Source organism: Hemicordylus capensis, chromosome 6 (genome assembly GCF_027244095.1).
Source record: "Hemicordylus capensis ecotype Gifberg chromosome 6, rHemCap1.1.pri, whole genome shotgun sequence".
NCBI classification, from domain to species: domain Eukaryota; kingdom Metazoa; phylum Chordata; class Lepidosauria; order Squamata; family Cordylidae; genus Hemicordylus; species Hemicordylus capensis.
The window spans coordinates 14091424-14115866 of NC_069662.1; the positions used below are offsets into that span (position 1 = coordinate 14091424).

Consider the following 24443-nt stretch of genomic DNA (forward strand, 5'->3'; position numbering starts at 1 on the left):
TGAAGTTCCTCTTCACAGGGCAGGGGAATCCCTTCAATTACAACTGTGCCAGGAAGCAGCAGCTAGTCCTCGCCATTGGTGGGCTCACCTCCCCAAATTCCATGCAGATGGCCAGTGTCTTCAATACCTACAAGATCTCACAGGTATGTCTGTTCCTAGCGATGACTAGCTGTAGTCATTCAGAAATGGCTATGTTCCTGAGGTAGCTCCGTTTGGAAGCAGCTTTTGAGAAGAAAGGGCTTCCTTGTCTGGAGGAGGAAAACTTCTTTTTTCGTTCCTAAAGAAGAAAGCAAGAGGGCAAGCAAACCAACCAACAAGGGGGAAAGGAAAAAGTAAGCTTATTAGGGTTAGTCTTTTATAGGGTTTAATTTCTGGCTGTACCCCTACTAATTGTGCAAAGAGGCACCTTTTAGATGTGGTGATTCTCTTTATTTAGCAGGGGGAGAGTAACTGGCCCAATCCAACCGCAGCACAGTATCTCCAATTACTGTTGCTGGTGTCTATATTTCTTTTTAGATTGTGAGCCCTTCAGGAACAGGGATCCATCTTATTTATTTATTATTTCTCTATGTCAGGCTTCCCCAAACTGCGGCACTCCAGATGTTTCTGAACTACAACTCCCAGCATCCCGAGCCACAATTTCTTGTGGCTGGGTTTGCTGAGGATTGTAGTTCAGCAACCTCTGGAGGGCCGCAGTTTGGGGATGCCTGCTCTATGTAAACCACTCTGGAAACTTTTGTTGAAAAGTGATATATAAATATTTATTGTTTTTGGCTGACTGGCTAGGGGTTCATTTTTGACAGGGCAGTTTCAATTTCAGTTTCAGTTCTGCCTAGAGACAAAATGGGTGGGATTAGCTACAGCTACGCTCTGGAGGTGGCTCAGTTTGGAAGCCACCCTTGAGAAGACAATGCTGAGACAAGGGGAGCTTTTCTTTGTGGGGATCTGTGAGCAGGAGTTTGGTAACAGACATCAAATGAGTTTTGTGAGGAGTTTAGCGGGGGAGTGTGCCTGGGGGCCCAGAAGTGGTCTCCTTTCATCAGAACTGAGACACCGAGCATGAGGAGAAGGTGAGTACTGCCCCACTTTTGTAACTTTCCTGGAGGAAGAGCTTGATACCTTTAATTAGATGACGATTGCAGCTTAGACCAATCTGTGAAGGAAACAATCTCTATATCCACATTCACATATAAAATGAAACCAGAGGTGAAGTGACCTCCACTTTCAAAAACTGTATGTCTGAATGTGGGCAACCACAGTTTCAACAGAAAAGGAAGCCAGGGTTTTCCTCCCCTGAGAGTGATTTGCACTTTTGGTTTCTAATGAGGACCACCACATGGACAGTTCCATTGTGTGTGTGGTGGTGGGGGATTTGGTTTGTTACATGCAAATGCAGCCACTATATTCTAAATAGCCAATAAAAACAGTATTGAAGCTAGAATGCCAGCAGAAGAGGGGATGCCTCCCAGATTGATGCATGTATGACTGTGGTGCAGAAGTTGTGGGTGTGCGCTCGGTCCAAAGAGCTCCCAGCTCTCAGGTAACAAGTGCATTCTCTTGAAGCCAAGATGGCGGACCTGGAGAAGCTCAGGGAGCCAGAGAGGTTTGTGGATGAGACCCTCAGGAATGTGATAGAGGCATCCTATTCCCATGCTGCCAGCTCCTCTACTCTCATAGATAATGAAGGTATTAGGGAAGGAGGACATCAGTTTGAAGAAGAGAGGAATCCTCCCTTAGAAGGGACTCCTTCCTTGGGTAATGCGTCCAAATCCCCTCACACATATGATACTCCTCCAGGAATTGGGGGCCTCCTAGTAGTGGGCAACTTGATAATTAGGGACATAGAGTGAGGGATTTGGGACTCGCGTGTAGACCGCATGGAGACTTGCCTGCCTGGTGTGACAGTTGTGAATGTCACCCAGCATCTTGATATGCTGTTAGGCGGTGCTGTGGAGGAGTCAGCTGTTGTGGTATACATTGGCACCAACAATGTTGTGAAATACAGCCAGGAGGTCCCGGAAGCCAAAATTAGGTTGCTAGGCAGCATATTGAAGTCCAGGACCCCCAGGGTACCATTCTCTGAAGTACTACCTGTTCCATGAGCAGGGCCAGCAAAACAGGAGGATCTGAGTAGTTTCAATGTGCCGGGAGCGGCTTAGATTTGTTAAACCGTGGGATACATTTGCAGGCAAGCAAAGCCTGTAAAAAGGAACGTGCTCCACTTAAAATCCAATTCTTCAAATCAAATGAGAATCTTTTCCTAGTGGAATGACAAGAGCCACTTGGAAAAGATACACATTTTATTTGAACAACTGGATTTAAAACTAGTAGAGCAGACGTGACATTGATATTTTACATTAGCATTTCCCTGAAGATATTATATTTCATTTTATACTCCATTTGGATAAGATTTATTATACCTGAGAACTGCATTTTATATTTTGGGAATTTGACTTGGGATTTAATGAGGAATTTCTTTTTTGAAGAGTCACTCAAAGAATTTCATTTGATACTATATTTGGGAAGGAGATATTCATAGGGGCTTCTATTTGACTTATTCTGGTTCACTCGAACTTTAATAGAAATTTTGTTACTTTGAAAGTATTAAATGTTCACATTATAGTGTGTTTATTGAGTTGCGTTGGGCATTATAATAATTTTTGGAGTTCTTTGTTTGGTTTGGTTGTCACTGATGGAGCCCTATAGCACATGGTGTTGTGTTCTTTGCTGAAGGAGAACCAGCATGGCTTCAGCAAGGGCAAGTCTTGCCTCAGTAACCTTTTGGAGTCTGAAGGCCAGGTAAAATAGGACCAACAACAGGAAGTCTTTCTTCACAGAGCGCAGGATTAATCTATGGAATTCTCTGCCACGGGATGTGGCAAATCAAAGACCAAAAAAAAGGCATGCCCTCACCTCTTGCTGGTTGGCTTCTCAGAGGCATCTGGTAGGCCACTGTGTGAAACAGCAGGGCTGTTCTTATGTTCTTGAATGGAAAGGTGTTCATCCCTTTCCAAATCCTTATAGTGTTTTCTAAAAATTAAGTAATGATTACCCAGGCCACTGAGTAATGTTTTCAATACACTATTATTGTCATTTTCTTTAAATATTATCTTCCAAACTGTGTTTCAACCCTGCCCCAGCTTTCACTACTGAGGTCATTTCAAGTAGGAGCAGTCTGTAATTTTCTTCATCCTGTTTAGAATCCAACCCCAGTATAAGACTCAATGGTACCAGTAGTTCCTACTCAAAATAGAAGTATTGTCTTATCTTAAATATTTGATGGAAGCTGAAATTTAGTGAATTGAAGAAGTAATATTTTGATCAAGAACAAAGGGATGTCCGTTTAATACTTTTTTAAAAAATTCCCCCCTTCTAGCTGAGTTATGGATCTTTCGACCCTGCGCTGAGTGATAAAACTCGGTTCCCTTTTTTCTTCCGGATGGTTCCAAGTGAAGACCTTCAATATGTTGGAATTATTTTCCTGCTGAAGCATTTCAAGTGGAATTGGATCGGTCTGCTCACATCAGATGATGAAAGTGGAGAAACATTTGTTCAAAATATGAGACCAAGGCTACTCCAGAGCAATATTTGTATTGCTTTGGCACAATCCATTCCAAAAATAAAGAGCTACACATTAAATACACCCACTGAAAAAATGCTGAAGAAGATAGCTTTTGCTGTCTGGATGGAAGAAAAGATGAATGTGATACTTGTCTATGGGGATAATCATTCTATGGAGGGTTTACGAATGATCTTAGAATACGACGAATTTCATCTTAAGCTTCCATTGGAGAGAGTGTGGCTCATAACTGCTCAGTGGGATTGCACAAGTGTTTCTTCATGGAATAAATTCACAGGGAAAACCTTCAATGGTTCTTTGTCATTCACAGTTCACAGAAAACTGGTTCCAGGATTTCAGGAGTTCCTGGAGAGCATAAATCCATACCAGTCTACAATAAATTTCATCCATCAGTTCTGGATGTTTGCATTTCTCTGTTCCCTCCCAATGCCTGGCTTATATGTGCCAAATCAAGACAACTGCACTGGGGAGGAGAAACTGGGGAGCCTCCCTGAATCTGTGCTTGAAATGGGCATGTCTGGGCAGAGCTATAACATTTACAATGCTGTTTATGCTGTAGCACATGCTCTCCATACTATGTATTCTTCGAAAACTAAACAGAAGGAGATGGAGAAACTCATGGGAAAGAGTCTGCTGTTACGGCCTGTATGTTTTTCCTCCTCTTTGTTTGCATGTCACTTCTCATTGTATTAGTTCATAACTCATACTAGCAGCGATGTGATATAATGTCTGATTGTTGCATGCAGTACCTGACATCCTGACTAACAAAGCATTGGTGAAGCAGTGTGAGGTAGCTTAGGCTGAGAGAGAAGAAACACCCAGAATCACCCATGAACTTCATGGCTAAATGGGGATTTGAATCTGAATTTGGGAAATTCAGTTGGAAATCAAATCAAATTGCCCTTTTAAGGGGTGACACAATTATTATGCTTTTCAACAGAAATAAATTTCAGGAAGCAAACCTTATATCAAGAATCTTGTAATTGTTTATTCAAAATTCAGTATTGTTTGATGTTTTAATATGGCTGATCACCATTCAAGAATAAGGTAAATGGATGTCAGTTTTTCCAAAAGTCTTTCCCTTTGTTATAATTATCCCAAACTTGCTTTGTATATCGATTTATATGTGAGTATTCTTTGCCGTAAGATCCTGAACTATTCGTCAACAGGAATTGCTGTTGCTTCCCGTGGCTTCCTACCAATATAAACATGCTTAAAGGTATATTCCTGATAGCTATATAGTATTTCTTCTCAGTGACATCTTCCAGTTGGTGATCAAGGGATTTGTGGTTAAAGTGATAATCTTAATGCAATCTTCCACAATTTGACCCAGGGTGTGAACTTTTTCTCCTCCCAATTAGCTTCATGCTTTTCTGAGCAATATCCATTTCAATAATAGTGCTGGGGAAGAAATCTTTTTTGATGAGGAAGAGAGCCTGCCATCTGGATACGATATCATCAACTTGGTCACATTCCCCAATGACACCTTCCAGAAAGTCCAAACTGGAAGGATGGATCCCCTGGCTCGTGAAGGAAAAAGGTTCACCATGAATGGAAGTGCTACTGTATGGAATCACAAGTTTAAAGAGGTATGGAGACCTGTCCCGCCTCACCTTGCTAGTTTCCCTGACTTTAAGGGGTTTTCTCACAACCCAGCTCCAATATCAGGAATGAAGAGTGTTGGAAGGGAGAAATGGGCTGAAAGGAATGGAGTGCCCTGATGGGGAATGCTCTGCTTCTCTCCTCTGGGCAATGCTCCAGGAGTCTCAGACTTCAGCAGTAGGGTCTAGGTGACTTCCCCCCCCCCCCAGACAGAGGAAATAATCAGCCTAACCCCAGATTTGCCTTGACCATGTTTGATGCCTCTGACCTCTTTTTGTCTGCCTGCAGTCAGACGCACTTTGGCTTTTTCCTCGTTCAGGGAGTAGACCCCTATTCCATACTCTTCATATGTGGGTTATTTGGTTTTGAGAATAATAGAAGGGGTGGGGGGAATCGGAACATTCTTCCTTCTTGCTCCTGTTAGATGCAGCCCCGTTCCCGATGTGTTGAGAGCTGCCATCCTGGATCCAGCAGGATTGCCCAGCAGGGAAGACAAGTTTGTTGCTATGATTGTGCTCAGTGTCCTGTGGGGAGGATTTCAACACAGACTGGTAAAAATATGTATATTGTGTAACCAAATCCAAATGTTTAAAATTCTCCTTTTCTACATCAAATATATGACTGAATTTCTAAATTTGAAATAGAATTATGTGAAAGTGATGTGAAGCTAATTACCAAAATGTACAATTTGTTATTATGTGAAGAAATGAGAGATGAAGTGGTAAAATCAACAATGGTAAAATGGGCACAAGATGTAGGTCAGAATATTAACTTAGAGGCCTGGGAGAAGCTATGGAAGAAAGATCTTAAATTTATAGCATATTATCATTTAAAAGAAAATTTATTTAAAATGATGTACAGGTGGTATTTAACACCTAAGAAACTAGCTTTAATGTATAAAAATGTATCTAATAAGTGCTGGAGATGTAAAGAGAGTGAGGTGTCCTTTTATCACATGTAGTGGTCCTGCAGAGAGGTAAAGAGGTTTTGGCATATGATTTATGATTAGCTTTAAAAGATTTTTAAATGTGTATTTTTCAAGAGACCTGAATCCTTTCTGTTGTGTATAATCAATGAAGAAATCTTGGGGCGGGGGGGGTAGAAATTTATTCCTATATCTTACGACTACAGCTAGAATGGTTCTTGGCAGAAATGGAAATCTTTGGAAATTCCAGCAAGAGAAGAATGGTTGAGGAAGGCATATGAATATGCAGAAATGGCAAAACTTACTGTATTAGTAAGAGATAGTCATATAGAAAAGTTTGTAGAAGATTGGAAACCCTTTTGCGGTATATAAAAAACAATGTGAATTTGGATTTATTAACGGGGGTTGAAATGTAAAGTTAACAGTTGGAGAATTTGTTATAGTAATGAAACTAATAGATTACTATGGTGATGAAAACAAGGATTAGGACATAATAACTAGATATATAAATACGAAGAAAATATTCACATGAGAGCAAACATGGATGTTATAGTATAACTGTGTTGAAAGATGAACCGGAAGTCACATTGATAAGTAGAAAACTAATAAACATAAAGTGCAAATATCCTATCTAATAAAAGGCTTGGTGTCCGTCCGTGGACGGACACCAAGCGTGTGTCCGTGCCTCCCTGGCCTCTTCTGGGCATGCGCGAAGCGCATGGCCAGAAGGAGCCAGGGAGGCAGGACCGCCAGCACCCGGCGGCCATCTTGGGTGGCCAGAAGCGGCTGCCCCGAAGAAGCCGGGTAAGCAGCGGCGGGGGACACTGGCCGAGGCGGCGCGGCCGAGGAGGGGGCAGAGCCATGGCCGAGGCCTGGCCGTGCCGCCGCTTACCCGGCTTCTTCGGGGCGGCCGCTTCTGGCCGCCCAGGATGGCCGCCGGACGAGGCGGCAGACAAAACAATGCGGCGGTGGGCCCGGGCAGCGGTGGGCCAGGCCAGAGCCGCGGTGGGTGGCGGGCCCAGCCGGAGCCGCGGGCGGCGGTAGGTGGCGGGCCCAGCCGGAGCCGCGGGCGGCGGTGAGTGGCGGGCCCGGCCGGAGCCCCGGGCGCCGGGGGGTGGCGGGAGAGGGAATGGCTGCGAACGTATGGAGCGCAGAGCTCCACTAGCGCCCGTTAACCAACGGGCTACAAAACCACTAGTACATATATATATATGACTGAATTCCTCAACATACGTCTGTTGAACTCAAGTACTAGTGCCAAGATCTGAGGGTTTTATTTAGTCTGGCAAATCTTTTCACTTGGAAAACTTTCCTTACTCCTTCTCCAGGAGCAGCAATCTGCCTTCTGCAGCATCATTTAGGAATTAATCTTCAGGTATTATCACCCTTGCAGGGAAAGGAAACATTTTGTTTTCTTACAACTAAATTCTCAGCATATGTAGACTTTTCATGTGAAGGCAGAATCTGTAACCATTCCAAAATCTAGAAAAAGTCTGTGCAGGATAGAAACTATGGTATTTATGATGAGCAATCCTTTAGTTTAACTTTTCAGGTGCTGGCCTTTGCAGAAGAACATCCTGGATTCTTTGAAAGTTAAAACAATAAGCTGCAATGGCCGATGTTCCCATTAGAAAAAGCTGGTGCTAGGTGAGATGCACTGATGCTGCTGAAGGGGTCAGCGAAGGGAACACTCCTACTAACTTGGGGACAGTGAATTTGGATGATTGCTACCTCCCCCCAGAAGCATTATTTGCCAGTTGAAAATATGTCCCTGAGGATCATGTAGCTATCAGGGAGATTGTTTAGACTGGCGCAGAACACTTCAGAGGCAAGGAGAGATCATCAAAAATTGATCTCCCTCTCATGGGTGCTGGTGCTGTATTACCCTTCATAGGTAGTACTGGCTTTTAGCAACTCAACATTTCAGCCAATATAAACAAAATAAAACAAGCAGAAAAGATGCCTACAAATGGCACAGTTCCTGCAAATGAGGAACAGCAAGTGTTTTGCTCCTAAAAATGGTCAAAGAGATTATATTTATTGCTTGTTTGTTTTTCATTTTCATATTGCCTCCTGTTAAACACTTCAAGGCAGTGTAGAATAGGGATGTGCAAAACTTTTTGGGTGTTTCGGCACCAAAATGAAACACCCAATCACCATCCCAAACTGTTTTAGAGCCGAAACAAATCGCCCCTGGGTCGGCTCAAAATTTTTGTAAGTTTTGGCCCTCCATTTTGTGACCGAGATAGTGCTTCTCCTTCCTCCTCCATTTTGAGTTCTGAAATGTGCTTGAATTTCCCACCTTTCAGTCTTCCATTGACTTCAAAGCAAAGTTACGATCTGCAACGGAATGCCCATATTTGGCTCTGCAGGATCCAAATTAACCTTCCATTGACCAAGGGGAGATGAAGGAGGGGGCAAGTGTGGGGGTGGAGGTGTTTTCAGGGGGGTATTAAAGGGCCAGCAGCCATTTCTTCCTTTCTGCTGCCTCGTGTGGGGAGAGAGTTCTTTTGCCTGATTGCTCAGCCTTGCCATCACACATCCACCATGGCCTCCAACCATTCTTCAGCATTGCTGCCATTGCTGCCTTTTTTTCTCCAGCAATTTTTTAATTGAGAAAAAGAAGATGATTCCATCTTTTATTCCTTCTGCCTTGCTGACACAAACAGCCTGCTACCTGAGCCATCCTGGGACCTTGGCTGGATTCTCTCCTGCTTTTTTCCCTTTTGTATCTGTGAAAAAGAGAATTTGATAATTCAACCTTTTTTGGCCATCACATAGTTGTTCTGCCCTGTACTGAGAGAAGAATGCTGCTGTCTGCACAAGCAGCCACCACCACCAGCCCCAGATCTTCCAGATTTTTGAGCCTTTTGTGGATGCCCCATCTGAAGACTGAAGAAGGAGCAGGAGAGAGAGAACACCAGACCAACAGAAGTAGCAGCCCAACATTTTGGAGAAGAGAAGACTTAGTGGTGAGTTTATTTTAACACACACATACTGTACACAAACGCACCACTCTGGGCCTAGGCGCTGCCTACGAGTCTGTGTGTGTGTGTGTGTGTTTTAAATAAACCAGTCCATGCTCCTATTTTATAGAGCAGCAGCAGTATATTAAACCGATTCTCTCAGCCATTATTTTGTATCTTCTTGTCCGGCTGGCTATACCACATTGTGTCTCTACTGTTGGGACATTGTATCTCTGCTCTTTTTATCCATCCATCTCCTCCTACTAGCAACTATTATTATTGACAATGTTGCCTCCTCTTTCCTTTCATTGAATATTTTGAGTTGATGCTGAAATGAAAATGATGAATTTTAATGTGATAATATTAATATGATATATATAATGCTGATGCCCTGATGTGATGTGATGATGATTATGAGTTGCCGTTCTTCTTGCCTCTTTAATGTTTATTATCTGAGACTTTGCTTTATGGCAGAAGGTTCTCTCTCTCTGTGTGGACCTCTTGTTTGCAATGAAAAAGTGGATTGGGTCATATTGTGAGCTGTAGCATCATCAGAGTTTTTATTCAAAGATTGCTTGCATTATGATGTGCTGGTGCCACAGGCTCTTATCCGGTGCAGAAATTTATTTATTTATTTATTTATTTATTTATTTAAACTTTTACACTACCTCTAACTGTCATCTCTGTGCAGTTCACAATAATATAAAACAAGTTAAAAACATATACAAAAAACTTAAAACAATTTAACAATTGAAAAATAAACCAGAGATTAAAACCTAAAAAAATTTAAAAGCTGGGAAAGCTTAGTGAAAACATGGGTTTTGAGGTGCTTTTTAAAAATATTACCAGAGATGGGGAGAATCGTATCTCAGGAGGGATCACATTCCACACTCTTGGGGCAGCAGCTGAGAAGGTCCGCCTCTGTGTAGCCACCAAATAAGTTGGCGGTAACTGGAGATGGACCTCCTCAGATGACCTCAATGGCCGGTGAGGCTCATAGTGAAGAAGACGCTATCTTAGATACACAGGGCCTAAGCCGTTTAGGGCTTTATAAGTTATAATTAGCACTTTGTATTTTGTCCAGAAACCTATTGGCAGCCAGTGTAGCTCCATCACTAAAGGAGTAACGTGGTCTCTCCAGGATGACCCAGAGACCAACCCGGCTGCCGCATTCTGAACCAACTGAAGTTTCTGGACTCCGTACAAAGGCAGCCCCACATATGTTACCTGGGGGAACCCAGTTACCATAAACCAGACGGACAAGGATGGTTGAAGGAAGCAATATCACCGTTTATTGATTACAGCGCTGTGACCCCTTCCTGGTGCCTCACGGCCCTCCAGAAAAGAAGCCCCGAGTCCCCCGATTTTGGGGGTTTTAAACCTTGGCATTGTTACACATCTGGGCGTTAACATTTGGCCCTAGAACCAATTAGTTTACTTCATTAACACATGTGTTTGCCTCTGGGCTGGACTTTGCTCTGAGTTCCGGTTTTACAGAAAAGAGATAAGCAAATTAAGAGAAGATTCTTTCACATTCTAAGAAGCAGGACAGTTTACAGTTTAAAGTGATCCTATCATCTGGCGCCTATGTTAATGAAGTTAGTCCGTTCATACCCACTTCCCCCACCCTGTCTGCCCTTGGTAGATAAGTGACTCATCACCAGCTTCAGCAGTAGAAAACAATAGAAAAAACAATAGAGGAATTTTCCATTCTACATCTCCCCCCTCAAGAGCCCATTTCATGGCTCTTCCTTTAAGGGTAGACTAGAATACATTGTTTTTATAAGTGGTGCGGTTTCTTTTCTAACTATGGCAGAAACGGCAGATTCTATTATTCTAGTTAAACAAGGTATTATACAAGGTAGCATTAGCAAAATTATAACAATGATAACAAAAACAACAAATAATGACTTTAGCCAGGCTAGGTCTGGCAGCCAGCTCGTGAGCCATTCCCATATTCCCCATCCAGATGGGGGTTGGCCGATGTTGTGAAAGACCTGTATCGATTCCTTCAATTTGGCTGCCTCCTGGTCAATTTTTCCCTGATTATTTACATAGTAACAGCATTTCTCCCCGATCAAAGCACAGGCACCTCCTTGCTGAGCAGCAAGAATGTCGAGCGCTTTACGGTTTTGCACAACCACTTTTGATAATGAATCAACCTCTTGCTGGACTTCCATTAACATTTTCAGAGTGCTATTGAAAGATTTTTCCATCTCCTTTGAGATGTTTTTGACCGCTATTTCAAGCTCAATCACCCCAAGTCCCGGTAGCATAGCCCGCCAAGCCTGGTGGAATCCGGTGTTGCGGACCACAAGGGGGTTCTCTGCGCCGCGCCTCATGCGGTGCAGGAAACTGCCCATGTTCAAAACGTCAGAGGCATTTAGGCTTTTGCGGACCTCTACTTTGGGTGCTAGATAAGCAGGGGCACATCTGCCATTCCAACCTTGTGGCAGTGCTTTGTATGCGTTTTTACCACAGAGCCAGTACATTCCGTGTTCGAGCAAGGACAGGGTCAGGACGTCCCCCGTTTCCCACTTCATTGGCCCTACTCTCCGTTCTCCTATGCCCAGGGCCGTTCCACATTCTCTGTCAAGGCTGAAAGGTCCGGACTTGCTGGCCCTTCCCCCAAACCAGGAAAGTGTTACATTTGGGTCTTTGTGGTGTGCACAGGTTATGCTCAGCCAGAGATTCCAGAAAGGGGATTCCCACGTGTTAAGTTTACTATCACACATGTCATGCTTGGTTTGTGTTTTGTTGATCAGGATACCTAGCCGATCATGTACATACAGGGTGTTTTTCCATAGGAATTTCGACTCCTCCCGCCAGTGGCCTTCAGTGAAATTGAATAGAGTCACAGAGGTGAGGGTCATCTCTCCCCCATACAATCCAGGATATTTGCCCACAGAAGGATCATCCCCATCGCACTCTTCCTGGTCTGGTCCATGATCATCAGCCCGTGGCGTGAATTCGCCAAGGGATTTGTCAAACGACCATGTGTGGGCACAGTGAGTGTAGGAGATCTCCCCCAAATTGGGTCCCGGTCCCCCTTTGTTCTCAATGCAAATTGGATTCTGGCCAATTAATGTTTCAACTTCATATTCCGGGACCCCTTTTGAATACCAATTTCGCTTCCATTCCCTTTGGTAGCGGTAGGTCTGGCGGTTCCCCCCTCCCGTGGTTGGTCGCCAAGCCAAATCGGTGGTGCTGATCCAGGGGGAGCACCAATTTACTCTGGGTTTCTGAACCCACCAATTTAGGGGGATGGGGCCCGCCACCAGAGCTACCTTCTCTTCAGAATGTATATCACCATGAGTACAAACCCAACAGTCTTTAAGGGATGTGGCTCCGATTACAGTTTGGAGCCCGGGGACTTTCGGGTGGGAAACCTTGTAGGTGCTATTCACTCCTATTACCCATAAAAACAACAGTGTTCGAGACCACATTTTCAGTTACAAGCTTGAAACCAGGAAATAACTCTCTCTCTCCCACCCCCGCCGGTGGTCCGTACAAAGAGTGTGCCGCTTCCAGGTATGGGCACACTCGTAGGGACGTCCAAAGATGCACCCTGGACCCGTGCGAAGACGTGCACCCGTTCCGGTAGGGTGTAGCAGGGGGTAGACTCAGGGTAGGCGACGTATCTTCAGCTTAGTCTCTCCAGTCTTCTGCGCAACCCACGAGATAGGCGCCTCTGCCCGCTTAACCCTGGTATGATGGACCCACGCCTTAATTCCTGCACATTTTAAAGCAGTTGGTGTGATTAACAGAATCTGGTATGGACCTCCCCATCTGGGTTTCAAAGGCTCTACCTTCCATTTCTTCACCCACACCCATTCTCCCACCTCATAGGGGTGTACTGGATCCACAATAGGAATGGGAATGGTTTCTTGTAGGGAGTGTTGTACATCGTACAGGACCTTAGCCCATTGGGCCGTGGATGGGGGGTGGTCCTCAACTCTGGTACGTAGGATGGGCGACGCCCTCCCATACATAGCCTCGAATGGAGTTAATTTCTCCTTTCCCCTTGGGGTGTTTCTAATTTTAAACAGTACGTATGGTAACAGGGCCACCCAGTTCATTTGTGTGAGCTCAATTAGCTTGACTAGATGATCTTTGAGTGTCCTGTTCATACGTTCCACTTTCGCGGAACTTCGTGGGTTCCACGAGGAATGGAGTTTCCATTGTATTCCCAATGCCCTAGAAACGTCTTGTACTGCTTTGCTCACGAATGCCCCCCCATTGTCTGAGTTAATTTGTATTGGCAGCCCGTGGTTGGGCAGGTGTTCGTTAAGCAGGTATTTAACCATAGCCTGCGCGCTTTCTGCCTTGCATGGTTTGGCTTCCACCCAGCCAGTTAGCGTGCATACAATGACCAGGAGATATTTATAGGGTCCTTGCCGGACCATTTCTGTAAAGTCCACCTGAATAATGTCCATCGGGCCGGCCCCCATTGCTACTTGCCCTGCTTGTCCTTGAGGCCGGGTATTGGGGTTGACTTTAGCACATTCTACACACTTCCTGGCTACTTGTCGGGTATGAGCAGACAAATTTGGTGCATAATACTTTTTCCGAATGAGTTCGTACATAGTCTCTGCCCCCATGTGCGTGCCTTCATGTAAGCCCTCCACAAGTCTTGTCACATATTCCTTGGGGACTAGTGTCTTCCCCCCTCTGATGATCCATTTCCCATGCTGTTTCACGGCTCCCAGGGCTTCTGCCAGCTTTTTGTCTTCTGTTCCATACTCCCATTCCTCTTCCAGGGTAGCTAGGTCTGGAATAAGGGACACCATAATCATTTCGGCTGAGCGTGCGGCTAGCTTAGCTGCTGCATCAGCTCTACGGTTGCCGCTTTCCACTTCCCCTCCTCCTCTCTGGTGTCCACGGCAGTGCATAAAAGCCAGACTGCGGGGTTGCTGCATGGCGTCCATGAACCGCTGGATCTCTAGCTGGTATTTCACTGGGTTCCCTTTAGAATCTAGCATGCCCCTTTCATGATGCAGCGCAGCATACGCATGTGCCATATTGTGTACATATTTTGAGTCCGAATAGAGGTTCAGAGTTTGCCCTTCTGCCATCTCACAGGCTCTGGTAACTGCAATTAATTCTGCTAGCTGGGCTGAGGTACCCGTGGGTAACGGCTGAGCTTCGATAGTGTCCACTAGGCTCACCACGGCATATCCTGCTCTTCTCACCCCATTTTCTACGAAGGAGGACCCATCTGTGAACCACTGCAGGTCTGCATTCTTCAGTGGGACCGTGCGTAGGTCAGATCGGACTGCCCAGGTCTGTTCCAACAGCGTTGGGCAATCATGCGTCTCTCCCTCTTCTGCATTTTCATCGGGTAGAAATGAGGCAGGGTTTAAACTGGTGGTCACTTGTAATTCGACCTCTGGGTCTTCTAACAGCATCAGTTGATATTTCATGAGTCTAGAGCCTGTCATCCACTTGATAGTCCCTTCTTTTAACAAAGATCTAATGGAGTGTTCAGTGACTATTGTAGTCTTTGCTCCGAAAGTGAGTTTCTTTGCATCTTGTAACAGTACGGCTGCTGCAGCTACAACTCTCAAGCAGGGAGGGAATCCTCTTGCTACTGCATCCAATCTTTTTGAAAGATATGCGCAGGGTCGCATACTGGGTCCGACTTGCTGTGTCAGGACTACCTTTGCTAACCCCCCCCCCCCCCGCTCAAGCACGTATAGCGTAAAGGGTAGCGTGAGGTTTGGGAGTCCTAAAGCTGGGCCCCTCGTTAGCATGTCTTTCAGTTCCTGGAACGCTTTCTTCTGATCCTCTCCCCACAGCATCTCGCCTTCTCCTCGAGTCACCTCGTACAAGGGCTGGGCTATCTGGGCGTAGCCTGGTATCCAGACGCGACAATAGCCAGTCATTCCAAGGAATGCTCGCAGACCACGTTTGGATTTGGGTTCTGGAATGGCACAAATTGCTTCTACTCTTTCTCCTGATAGGTATCTCTGGCCTTCCTCCAGCCGAAATCCCAGATAGTTTACAGTAGTCTGTATAAGTTGAGCTTTGCTCTTGGATACTTTATAGCCACAGTTTGCAAGTCTTTTAAGCACCTCTATAGTGAGTTCTTTGCAATCTTTTTCCGTATTTGTTGCGAGTAAAAGGTCATCCACATACTGCAAGACTGCCCCCCCTGGGGGTACAACTAGACCCTCCAGATCTCTAGATAAGGCTTCTGAAAAATAACTCGGGCTGTGTATGAACCCCTGTGGCAATCTGGCCCAACTTAGCCGGATCTGCTTGTTCTGGGGTCCTGGGAAGTCCAGGGGGGGGTGCCAGGTGAAAGCGAAGATAGGGATCGAGGCAGGTGCTAATCTGATTGTGAAAAAAGCATCCTTAATGTCCAGTACTGTGTATCATTTAGCAGCACCTGGTACTCTACTCATTATGGTGTATGGGTCAGCCACAAGGGCTACCATGGGTTCAGCTCTTGCATTTACTGCCCGCAGGTCTTGCACTGGTCTGTAACGGCCTGGTTCCTTCTTTTCCACTGGGAAGAGTGGGGTATTCCATCCAGATTGGCACTCTTGTAGTATCCCCTCTTCAAGGTATGCCATGATAATTGGCTGGATTCCCCTCCTTTTCTCTTCTGAGATTGGATACTGTGGTATATTGGCGGGTATGGCTCCTGGCTTCATTCGAATGCACACAGGGGGTTGATTGATGGCCATGCCAAATCCTCCGTTTTCTGCCCAAACCTCTTTAGGTACTGGCAAGCTTTCTGCTATGTCTTGCGCTATCAAGACTCTGGTGGCTTCTGATTTCCCATCCCACCAGGCTTTCCACTTCCAAGCCTTTTCTTTGGGCATTTCTATTGTGCATACATCCCCCCCTTGTGGCGTCTCGAGGGTAAAGCTTCCATCTTTTGAAAAAGTTAAAGTGGCTTGTAATTTGCACAGAATGTCTCTTCCCAATAAGTTCATTGGACAACCGGGGAGCCACACGAACTGATGTCTAAAGGTATTCCCCTTAAGACTGCAATTGTCCACATCAAAGATGGGCCTGGAGTTACTGCGGCCTGTGGCTCCCTGTATTGGTAACTTGATAGCAGTCCTCTCTCCTATAGGGTGTTGAATGGCTGAAATAGTAGCTCCACTATCAATCATAAATGGCACCTTCTTCCCCTGTACAGTCAAAGTCACCATGGGTTCCGGGGTGAGTGGTAACTGGTGCAATGAACCCTGGCCCCGTCACTCCTCTTCCTCCGCGCGTCCAGCCATTACTCGCGAAACTCTGTGCCCTCTGTCTGCATTTCCCTCCTCAGGTCTTTCTGGGCATTCATTCTTCCAGTGCCCATGCCTCTTGCAGATTGCACACTGATCGCGACCCAAACGTTCCTGGTGGGCTCCTCTGCCCCCTCAACCACATCCTCTAGTACTGCCACCTCGCCCCCGTCTTCCTGGCAACTCCCCTCTGATGGCAGCCGCCATCACAACAGCAGCCTTTTGCTGTTTTTCTTCCTCCGTATCCCGGTTTGCATACACATTTCTAGCCAGTCCCAGTAACATCTCTTCGGGCATGTCCACCGCCTCTTCTCTTTTCTGCAGCTTTCGACGGATGTCTTTCTGGGCTTGGGCTATGAAGGTCATGTTGATCTGTCTTCGGTTTCCTTCATTATCTGGATCAATGCTCGTCCACTGCCGGTAGGCTGCCTTCAGCCGCTCCATGTATGCTCCGGGTGCCTCTTGGGGTCCCTGCAGGACCTCTGATACTTTAGCGAGATTGATATTTCTTCGTCCAGCCGCCCTCATGCCTTCTAGTACTAGGTCTCGATACTTGGCCAGAAACTCATCTCCCTTCCCCACGCCTGGATGCCAATCAGGGTCTTTGGTTACTAAATAAAGCTCATATAAATCTTTTGGGGTTATGTCTGATTTGAGTTTCTTTGCTTGTTCGTCTAATGCCTTTTTCATTCCTTCTTGGACACGACTTCGCTCATCCGAAGACAGTAGAGTGTGCATCAGTGTCTGTATGTCTCCCCAGGTGGGACGGTGGGTGCGCATGATCGTCTCAAAAAGTTCCAGCATCTCCCTTGGGTCTTCAGTTAGGGACTTGGTGGTGCGCTTCCAATTCAGCAGGTCCGCAGACGAAAAAGGCACATACTGGTATTGGTACATAGCTTCTCCTTTGTCCCCGTGGAAGGTGGTTACACGCAGGGGGGCCATGGTCACTCCCTCTCCTTCATCTGGGTTTAGCTGTTCCTTGCCCCCCTTCTCCTTTCTTTCCTTTTCCAATTCTTCCACCCTAGCCTGTAGCTACTTGAGTTCTTCCTGTTCGGCTGCCTCTCGTTCTCTGAACTCAGCCTCCTTCTTCTTTTCCCACTCTAAACGTTCCTGTTCCTTCTTCCTTTTAGCCTCTTCTTCTTCTTTTTCTTTCGCATGCCGTATGCGCTCCTCCGTTTGCCTGAGATGGTATGGAGGATCGCTCGGGTGGGGAACTTTGGGGTATAGCGGGTTGTAGGGTGGAGGCGGTAGGGACGATTCTGGCTCTTCCTCAGGCTCCAGAAGCTGGGGTGGAGGCGGGGGTAACACGCTTGGTGGTGGTGCCGAGGCCTCTTCTCTCTCCAACTTCCGTAGCTTGCCCTTGCCTTTGGTGTGGAGCGCTAGCACCGTCTTTGCCCCCTGTTTCTTCCTGCAGTCCTGTAGCCATTTTGGCCCCTCTATAACGTTCAACATCCACTGGTCTATGTATGCATACTGGTCAGGGTGGCTTTCAGTCACTGTTATGTGAACCTTGCGAATCTCATCTATCTCAAAACTTCCATCTGCCGGCCAAGTTGGACTTTGGGCTGGCCAGTTCAGTGTGCAATGTCTGACCAGGATTTCAGGCTTGCAGGGTGGGTCGCCCTAATCTCTAGTGAAACCTTTCTTAAAGTTCTGGACCATACAGTTCAGTGGGGTGCATACCTTTGACCCACCCCCACCCATAATTACAGAATTGTGCTCTCTTTCACTCAAGACAAACAGACAAATAGGAGAGGGAAACGGACTGCGGGTAGGGGGTCCCGCAGTGAGCCACAGAGGGATTTATAGACAGACAACTTCACAGCCCGCACCTCCGATTTGGGTCCCCTTCTCGTCGCCGAGAAAGAGGACTTACTCAGGAGTCCCGCCTTGCCACTGCAAGGACCACTTTCACGGTGGGTTCCCCTCTTTAGGGTCCCCCTCTGCACTCACCAAATATCTTTCAAACTGCACACATTCACACAACCTCCCCTTTCCTCCCAGAGCCCGTCCTGCTTCTAGGCAGTGCCCTCTGCCTACAGCGGCTCTTGGCACAGGGTGGGCGATTCCCTGGCTCCCCTTTGTCTCGAGACCCTTAATACTCCACCTGTCCGGACTCCTGCGTTGGTGTGCCTCGTTCCGCGCCCGTCTTCGGTGGGCTTGGGAGTTTAGGTCTCACGTCGTCGGGGGTCAAAACCTTCCTCCTTTCAAAAGGGAGGAGTGGCGCCTGAAGGGTTGCTCTCCCACGGCGTGAGAAAGGATCCCCCAAGCAGCCACCGATGGGCAGGTAATTCACCAGCCGACCAGCTGAGTCACGGCACCAGTTTATGTTACCTGGGGGAACCCAGTTACCATAAACCAGACGGACAAGGATGGTTGAAGGAAGCAATATCACCGTTTATTGATTACAGCGCTGTGACCCCTTCCTGGTGCCTCACGGCCCTCCAGAAAAGAAGCCCCGAGTCCCCCGATTTTGGGGGTTTTAAACCTTGGCATTGTTACACATCTGGGCGTTAACATTTGGCCCTAGAACCAATTAGTTTACTTCATTAACACATGTGTTTGCCTCTGGGCTGGACTTTGCTCTGAGTTCCGGTTTTACAGAAAAGAGATAAGCAAATTAAGAGAAGATTCTTTCACATTCTAAGAAGCAGGACAGTTTACAGTTTAAAGTGATCCTATCATCTGGCGCCTATGTTAATGAAGTTAGTCCGTTCATACCCACTTCCCCCACCCTGTCTGCCCTTGGTAGATAAGTGACTCATCACCAGCTTCAGCAGTAGAAAACAATAGAAAAAACAATAGAGGAATTTTCCATTCTACACATAGACCGCATAACAGAAGTCCAGTGTGGAGGTTACCAACAGATTTACCACTGTTTTGAGGTCATTGATCTCGAGAAACGGGAGCAGCTGGCGTATCGGCCGGAGCTGATAGAAAGCACCCCTGGCCACCCTTATTGTTCTGTCCCAGCACAATAAGTACCTCTGTCTTATTTGGATTCAGCTTCAGTTTATTCTCCCTCATCCAGCCCATTACTGCTTCCAGGCAGGCATTTAGGGAGGATATGCCAGCTCCTGAAGAAGTTAACATGAAGAAGTAGATCTCCGTGTCAAAAGTATACTGGTAACACCGAACTCCAAATCCCCTGATGATCTCTCCCAGCAGTTTCATGTAGATGCTAAAAACGTTAAGTATGGAGCCTTGAGGGGAACCATACTTACGCTCAGAGTTCGAAGAGCAACAGTCTCCAATTGACACCATCTGGAATCTGTCCGAGAGGTAGGAGCAGAACCTCTGTAAAAGAGTGCCTCCCACCTCCAACCCCCTCAGACATTCCAGAAGAATACTACGGTTGATAGTATTGAAAGCCTCCGAGAGATCCATAAGGACCAACAGATCACACTTCCTCTGTCAATTCCCAATTGGACATCATCCATCAGGCTGACCAAGGCAGTCTCCACCACATAGCCAACTCTTGGGTCTATATAATCAGTTTCCTCCAAGACCGACTAGAGTTGAGGCCACCACCTTCTCAATTACCTTTCACAGCCATGGGAGGCTGAAAACAGGCCTATAATTGCTCAGCTCTGAGGGATCTAATGCAGGTTTCTTTAGAAGAAGTCTAATGATTGCCTTCTTAAAACAAGGAGGCATCCTGCCCTCCCTCAGAGAAGCATTTATGATTTACACCAGGCTGTCTACAACAGCCCCCTTGCTAGATAGAACAAGCCATGTTGGACAAGGGTCAAGAGAACAAGTGGTAGGCCTCAATGCTCCAAGCAGCTTGTCCACCTCCTCAGGAGTTACAAACTGAAACCGATCCAGTCAAATCACATAAGGAGTTGTTGGGCACCTCCAGTGCAGGCATCAAATTAATTGTGGAGTCTCCATCTATGTCGGCCTGAATCTGAGAGATTTTATCTGGGGAAAACTATTTAAACACATCGCAGGGGTAATTGATGATTGCAAATTCTGGTTCAAGGGAGGGGAATACCAGTCCCCTCACAACCCTGAACAACTCCACTGGACGTGAACTCGCAGGGCAATATGGGTAGAAAAGAACCGCCTCTTTGCCGCACGTATTTCTGGAGCATAAATCTTTAGATGTGCTCTATGTCTCAATCTGTCAGATTCGAGCCAAGTCCTTCTCCACTTGCACTCCAGTTGCCAACCTTGCCACTTCAGCCCCCATAGATCTTCCGTATACCAAGGGGCCAATTTTGAAGCGGATCAGAGAGGACGCTTGGGAGCAATCGTGTCTACTGCCCTGGTGAGCAAGTTGTTCCAATTCTCAACCAGGGTGTCAACAGGAGCACCAGCAAAGCAACATTGAATTCATCCAAGGCTTCTTGGAATCCAACTGGATCCAATAACCTCTTCAGGTGGACAATTCTAATAGGCCCCTTGCCCCTGCAGAGGTGGGAACTGCTTGGAAGTCCAACCTTAACCAGATGGTGGTCTGTCTATGACAATGGGGAAATCACATGTGTCCACATCCATGGAATACCCCCGTGATCAGAGTAAAAGACCAAATCAAGCATGTGACCTGCAATATGCGTCGGTCCAGAGACCACTTGGGACAGGCCCATAGTTGTCATGGCCGCAATGAATTCATGAGCTGCCCTGGACAGATTGGTCCCAAAATAGACATTAAAGTCCCCTAGCACCGAGAGTCTGGGAGACTCCAACGCGGTTTCCGCGACCAAGTCCGTGAGCTCAGTAAGGGATTCCGCTGGGCAGCAGGGTGATCGGTACAACAAAAGAAGTCCCAATCTATCCCTGGTCCCCAAACTTATGTACACACATTCAATATGGTCTGATACCCTAACAGGGACATTGGTAAGGGAGATGTTATCCTTATAGATCACAGTCACTCCACCTCCCCACCCACGTCCCCTCACCTGCTCCTCTACAGAATATCCTGGAGGGTGAAGCTGGAACCAGACTGGAGCGTTACCCTCCCACAACCAAGTCTCAGTAATACATACTAAGTGGGATCCTTTATCCATAATCAAATCTCGTATGAGCTCTGGCTTGTTTTGGACTGACCTGGCATTGCAGAGGAGCAAGGTAAGGCTATGTGGCTTGTTGACAATGCTCCCCGAGGTCAAAGAGCTGGAGGGACAGCCAGAAGGGGAGACAGCTATTAATTTTGTGACTACCCTTCCTCTGGAACAGCCTGCTGACCTGCCAATGTTTCTTCTTCTATTCCCCACCACTACCAGGATAGCTGCCCCATAGTCAACGAAGGCAATGTCAAAGAAATGCGCCAAAAAATTGTGTGCCATCATTGTTGTCATTGTCGTCATCACTCTTTCGACTTGTGGAGGTGGCAGGGGGGCAAAACCTTGCTGTTTGAGATTTTTAATGACAAACCATGAATCCACTCACATTTGCTACCAGACAATCTACACTCGGAACAACTCAGAAACAACAAAACCCAGTACCCCATAGGTTAGCAACCAATGGGGGTGTTTGGTACCCTCTGTGCACTACACTGCCACTTGCTCTGGGCCACACCAGTGCCCCCCAAGTGCAGTTATGGGGCTCCTGAAACCTCCATTATTCTCTATGAGAAAAACCTTAAAGATGCGTAAACTTCAAAAATCACTTAAAAATCACCCTTTGCCCAATTCCTTTGAAATACTTCTGGTAGCTTCCTTGCCACCACTTGGCACCACCACCAACCACATTCTTCCAAGAGCCACACCTTTCCTCCTGATATGAAGAGGAAAACCTTAAAGATGCATGAACTTCAAAAGATCACCAAAAATCAGCCCTTTGCCCAATTCCTTTTTGGGTGGTAGCCTCCACCCATAAGGCACTACCACACCACCCTGCTCTTTTGGCTCCAGGACCGTTTTTGGATCCTAAATGATTCAGATTCAGATTTTGAATAATTCATATCCGAAGCGAATCTGGGGTGATTTGGATGGGTCTGATTTGGATACGAAATGAAACAGAGATGTTTTGATTTGGGTCCAAATTGAAACACAGAAAATCCAAAATGCACACCCCTAGTGTAGAAAACAGATAAAATGAAATAAATCATTAAATTAAAATCTATAAGAACAGCAAAAGTAAGAGCAGCATAAAATCTATCAACATATCACATGAGAGGGAGGAAACGTTAACAACCTGCTTTGTAATATAACAAACCAGTCAACAGATCCGTTCCTTGGCAAAACAAAGACTTTGTTGATGTATTTCAGATGCAGACCAGTGTGAGATGTGCCCAGAAGATCAATGTCCAAATGAGAAACAGGATCAATGCATCGCCAAAACGATGACCTATTTATCCTATGGAGAACCGTTGGGAGCGGTTTTGATTTCTTTTGCTCTTTTGTTTTCCCTGATCACCTTTGCTGTGATTGGGATCTTTGTTCTGCTCTGCAAAACACCCATTGTGAAAGCCAATAACTGGAGCATTACTTGTACCCTTCTCTCCTCTCTGCTGCTTTGCTTTCTCTGCTCCTTCCTATTCATTAGTCAGCCTAGGAAGGTTACCTGCCTCCTCAGACAAACCGTGTTTGGCATCACCTTTACTGTTGCTCTTTCTTCTGTGTTGGCCAAAACCATCACTGTTGTTCTGGCCTTCCTGGCCACCAAGCCGGGAAACAGGATGAGGAGATGGATAGGGAAGAGGCTGGCAGTATCGGTCATCATTCTCTGTTCACTTATTCAAATTGGCATCTGTGCTGTGTGGCTGGCAAACACTCCCCCTTTCCCAGAGTTTGACATGCACTCTCAGATCAGTGAGATCATTGTGCAATGCAATGAAGGCTCAAACACCATGTTCTACATCGTCCTGGGCTACATGGGTTTTCTGGCCATCATCAGCTTCACTGTGGCCTTCCATGCTAGAAAGTTACCAGATAGCTTTAATGAAGCCAAGCTGATCACCTTCAGCATGCTGGTCTTCTGCACTGTTTGGATTACTTTTGTCCCAAGCTACTTGAGCACCAAGGGGAAATACATGGTGGCTGTGGAGCTCTTCTCCATCATGGCCTCTAGTGGTGGACTGTTGAGTTGTATCTTCCTCCCCAAATGCTACATTATTATTCTTAGACCTGATCTGAACACCAGAGAGCAACTAGTAAGGAAACAATATTGAGACACTGGACTCTTTCTGCCTTTTCTTGTTCTTCAGCACCATGTCTCTCCTCATTATATTCCCATATTAGTAGTGAAGGAAGGCGTAGATTAGAGAATACAGTCAATATGGGTGGTATCGGTGACTAAGCGTGGGTGATATCGGGACAATGGGGGGAACTGTGGAAGAGCTGCTTGAACAATGAGCCATATTGCACAGCTCTGGCACTGCTTTGAAGGACACATCAGCCCGGCAGTACCATGTGTCCAGAATGCAGCACTGGATGTCAGCCAGCCTACAGTGTGGGCCACAGACTAACAGTTCTCTCAAAGAAGGGAGATAACTGTAGACAGGCTTATACTTAAGGTTAGGTGAAAAAAGAATGGCTGACAACCAGACTAACGCAGTGTGTGGCCATCAAATGAAGCACGTGTGTTTGACATGCATTCCACATTCATCCAGATCATGGTGCAGTGCAATAAAGGGTCTGTTACATGGGTTTTCTGGCCATCATCAGCTTCACTGTGGCCTTCCATGCTAGAATGTTACTGATGGATTTAAATTATTTATTTATTTATTTATTTATTTATTTATTTTGTATTTAACATATTTTCATACCGCCCAAAACTTACATCTCTGGGTGGTTTACAACAAAAACAAGAAATTTTAAACACAACAATTTAAAAAATTTTAAACAATATTCTAAAAACAACATTAAAACAATTTAATGAAGCCAAGCAGATCACCTTCAGCATGCTGGTCTTCTGCAGTGTTTGGATGCCAGGGCTGGACTGGGGGCACTGAGAGGGCGGTGGAATGTATGTGGGGAGGGAGCCAGGATTTGAGCAGAATGGCTACTTAAGGGTGGGAGTATTCATTGCTGCCAAGTGCAGCAGGGCGCAGTCAACATGGAGACCAGGGGTCCCTCAATGGTTTTTGATGTAAGCTCAGTTAATTGTAGCTCCCGCACAGGTTGAATCAGGAAGGCCCCACTCTGAATGCACATGATGCCCACACACTGCCTTGAAAC

The 24443-nt window shown here is 46.1% G+C and overlaps 1 protein-coding gene across 1 annotated transcript; it reads left to right on the forward strand.

The window, feature by feature from the left end:
- Nucleotides 1-1877: 1877 nt before the first annotated feature.
- On the forward strand, nucleotides 1878-23401 carry LOC128330918 (vomeronasal type-2 receptor 26-like; the record flags this gene model as incomplete). Its single annotated transcript, XM_053264284.1, has 5 exons — nucleotides 1878-2069; nucleotides 3377-4225; nucleotides 4942-5169; nucleotides 5607-5733; nucleotides 22533-23401. Coding segments are annotated over exons 1-5 (2265 nt in total), but the record flags the coding sequence as incomplete, so codon positions are not given.
- Nucleotides 23402-24443: the final 1042 nt, after the last annotated feature.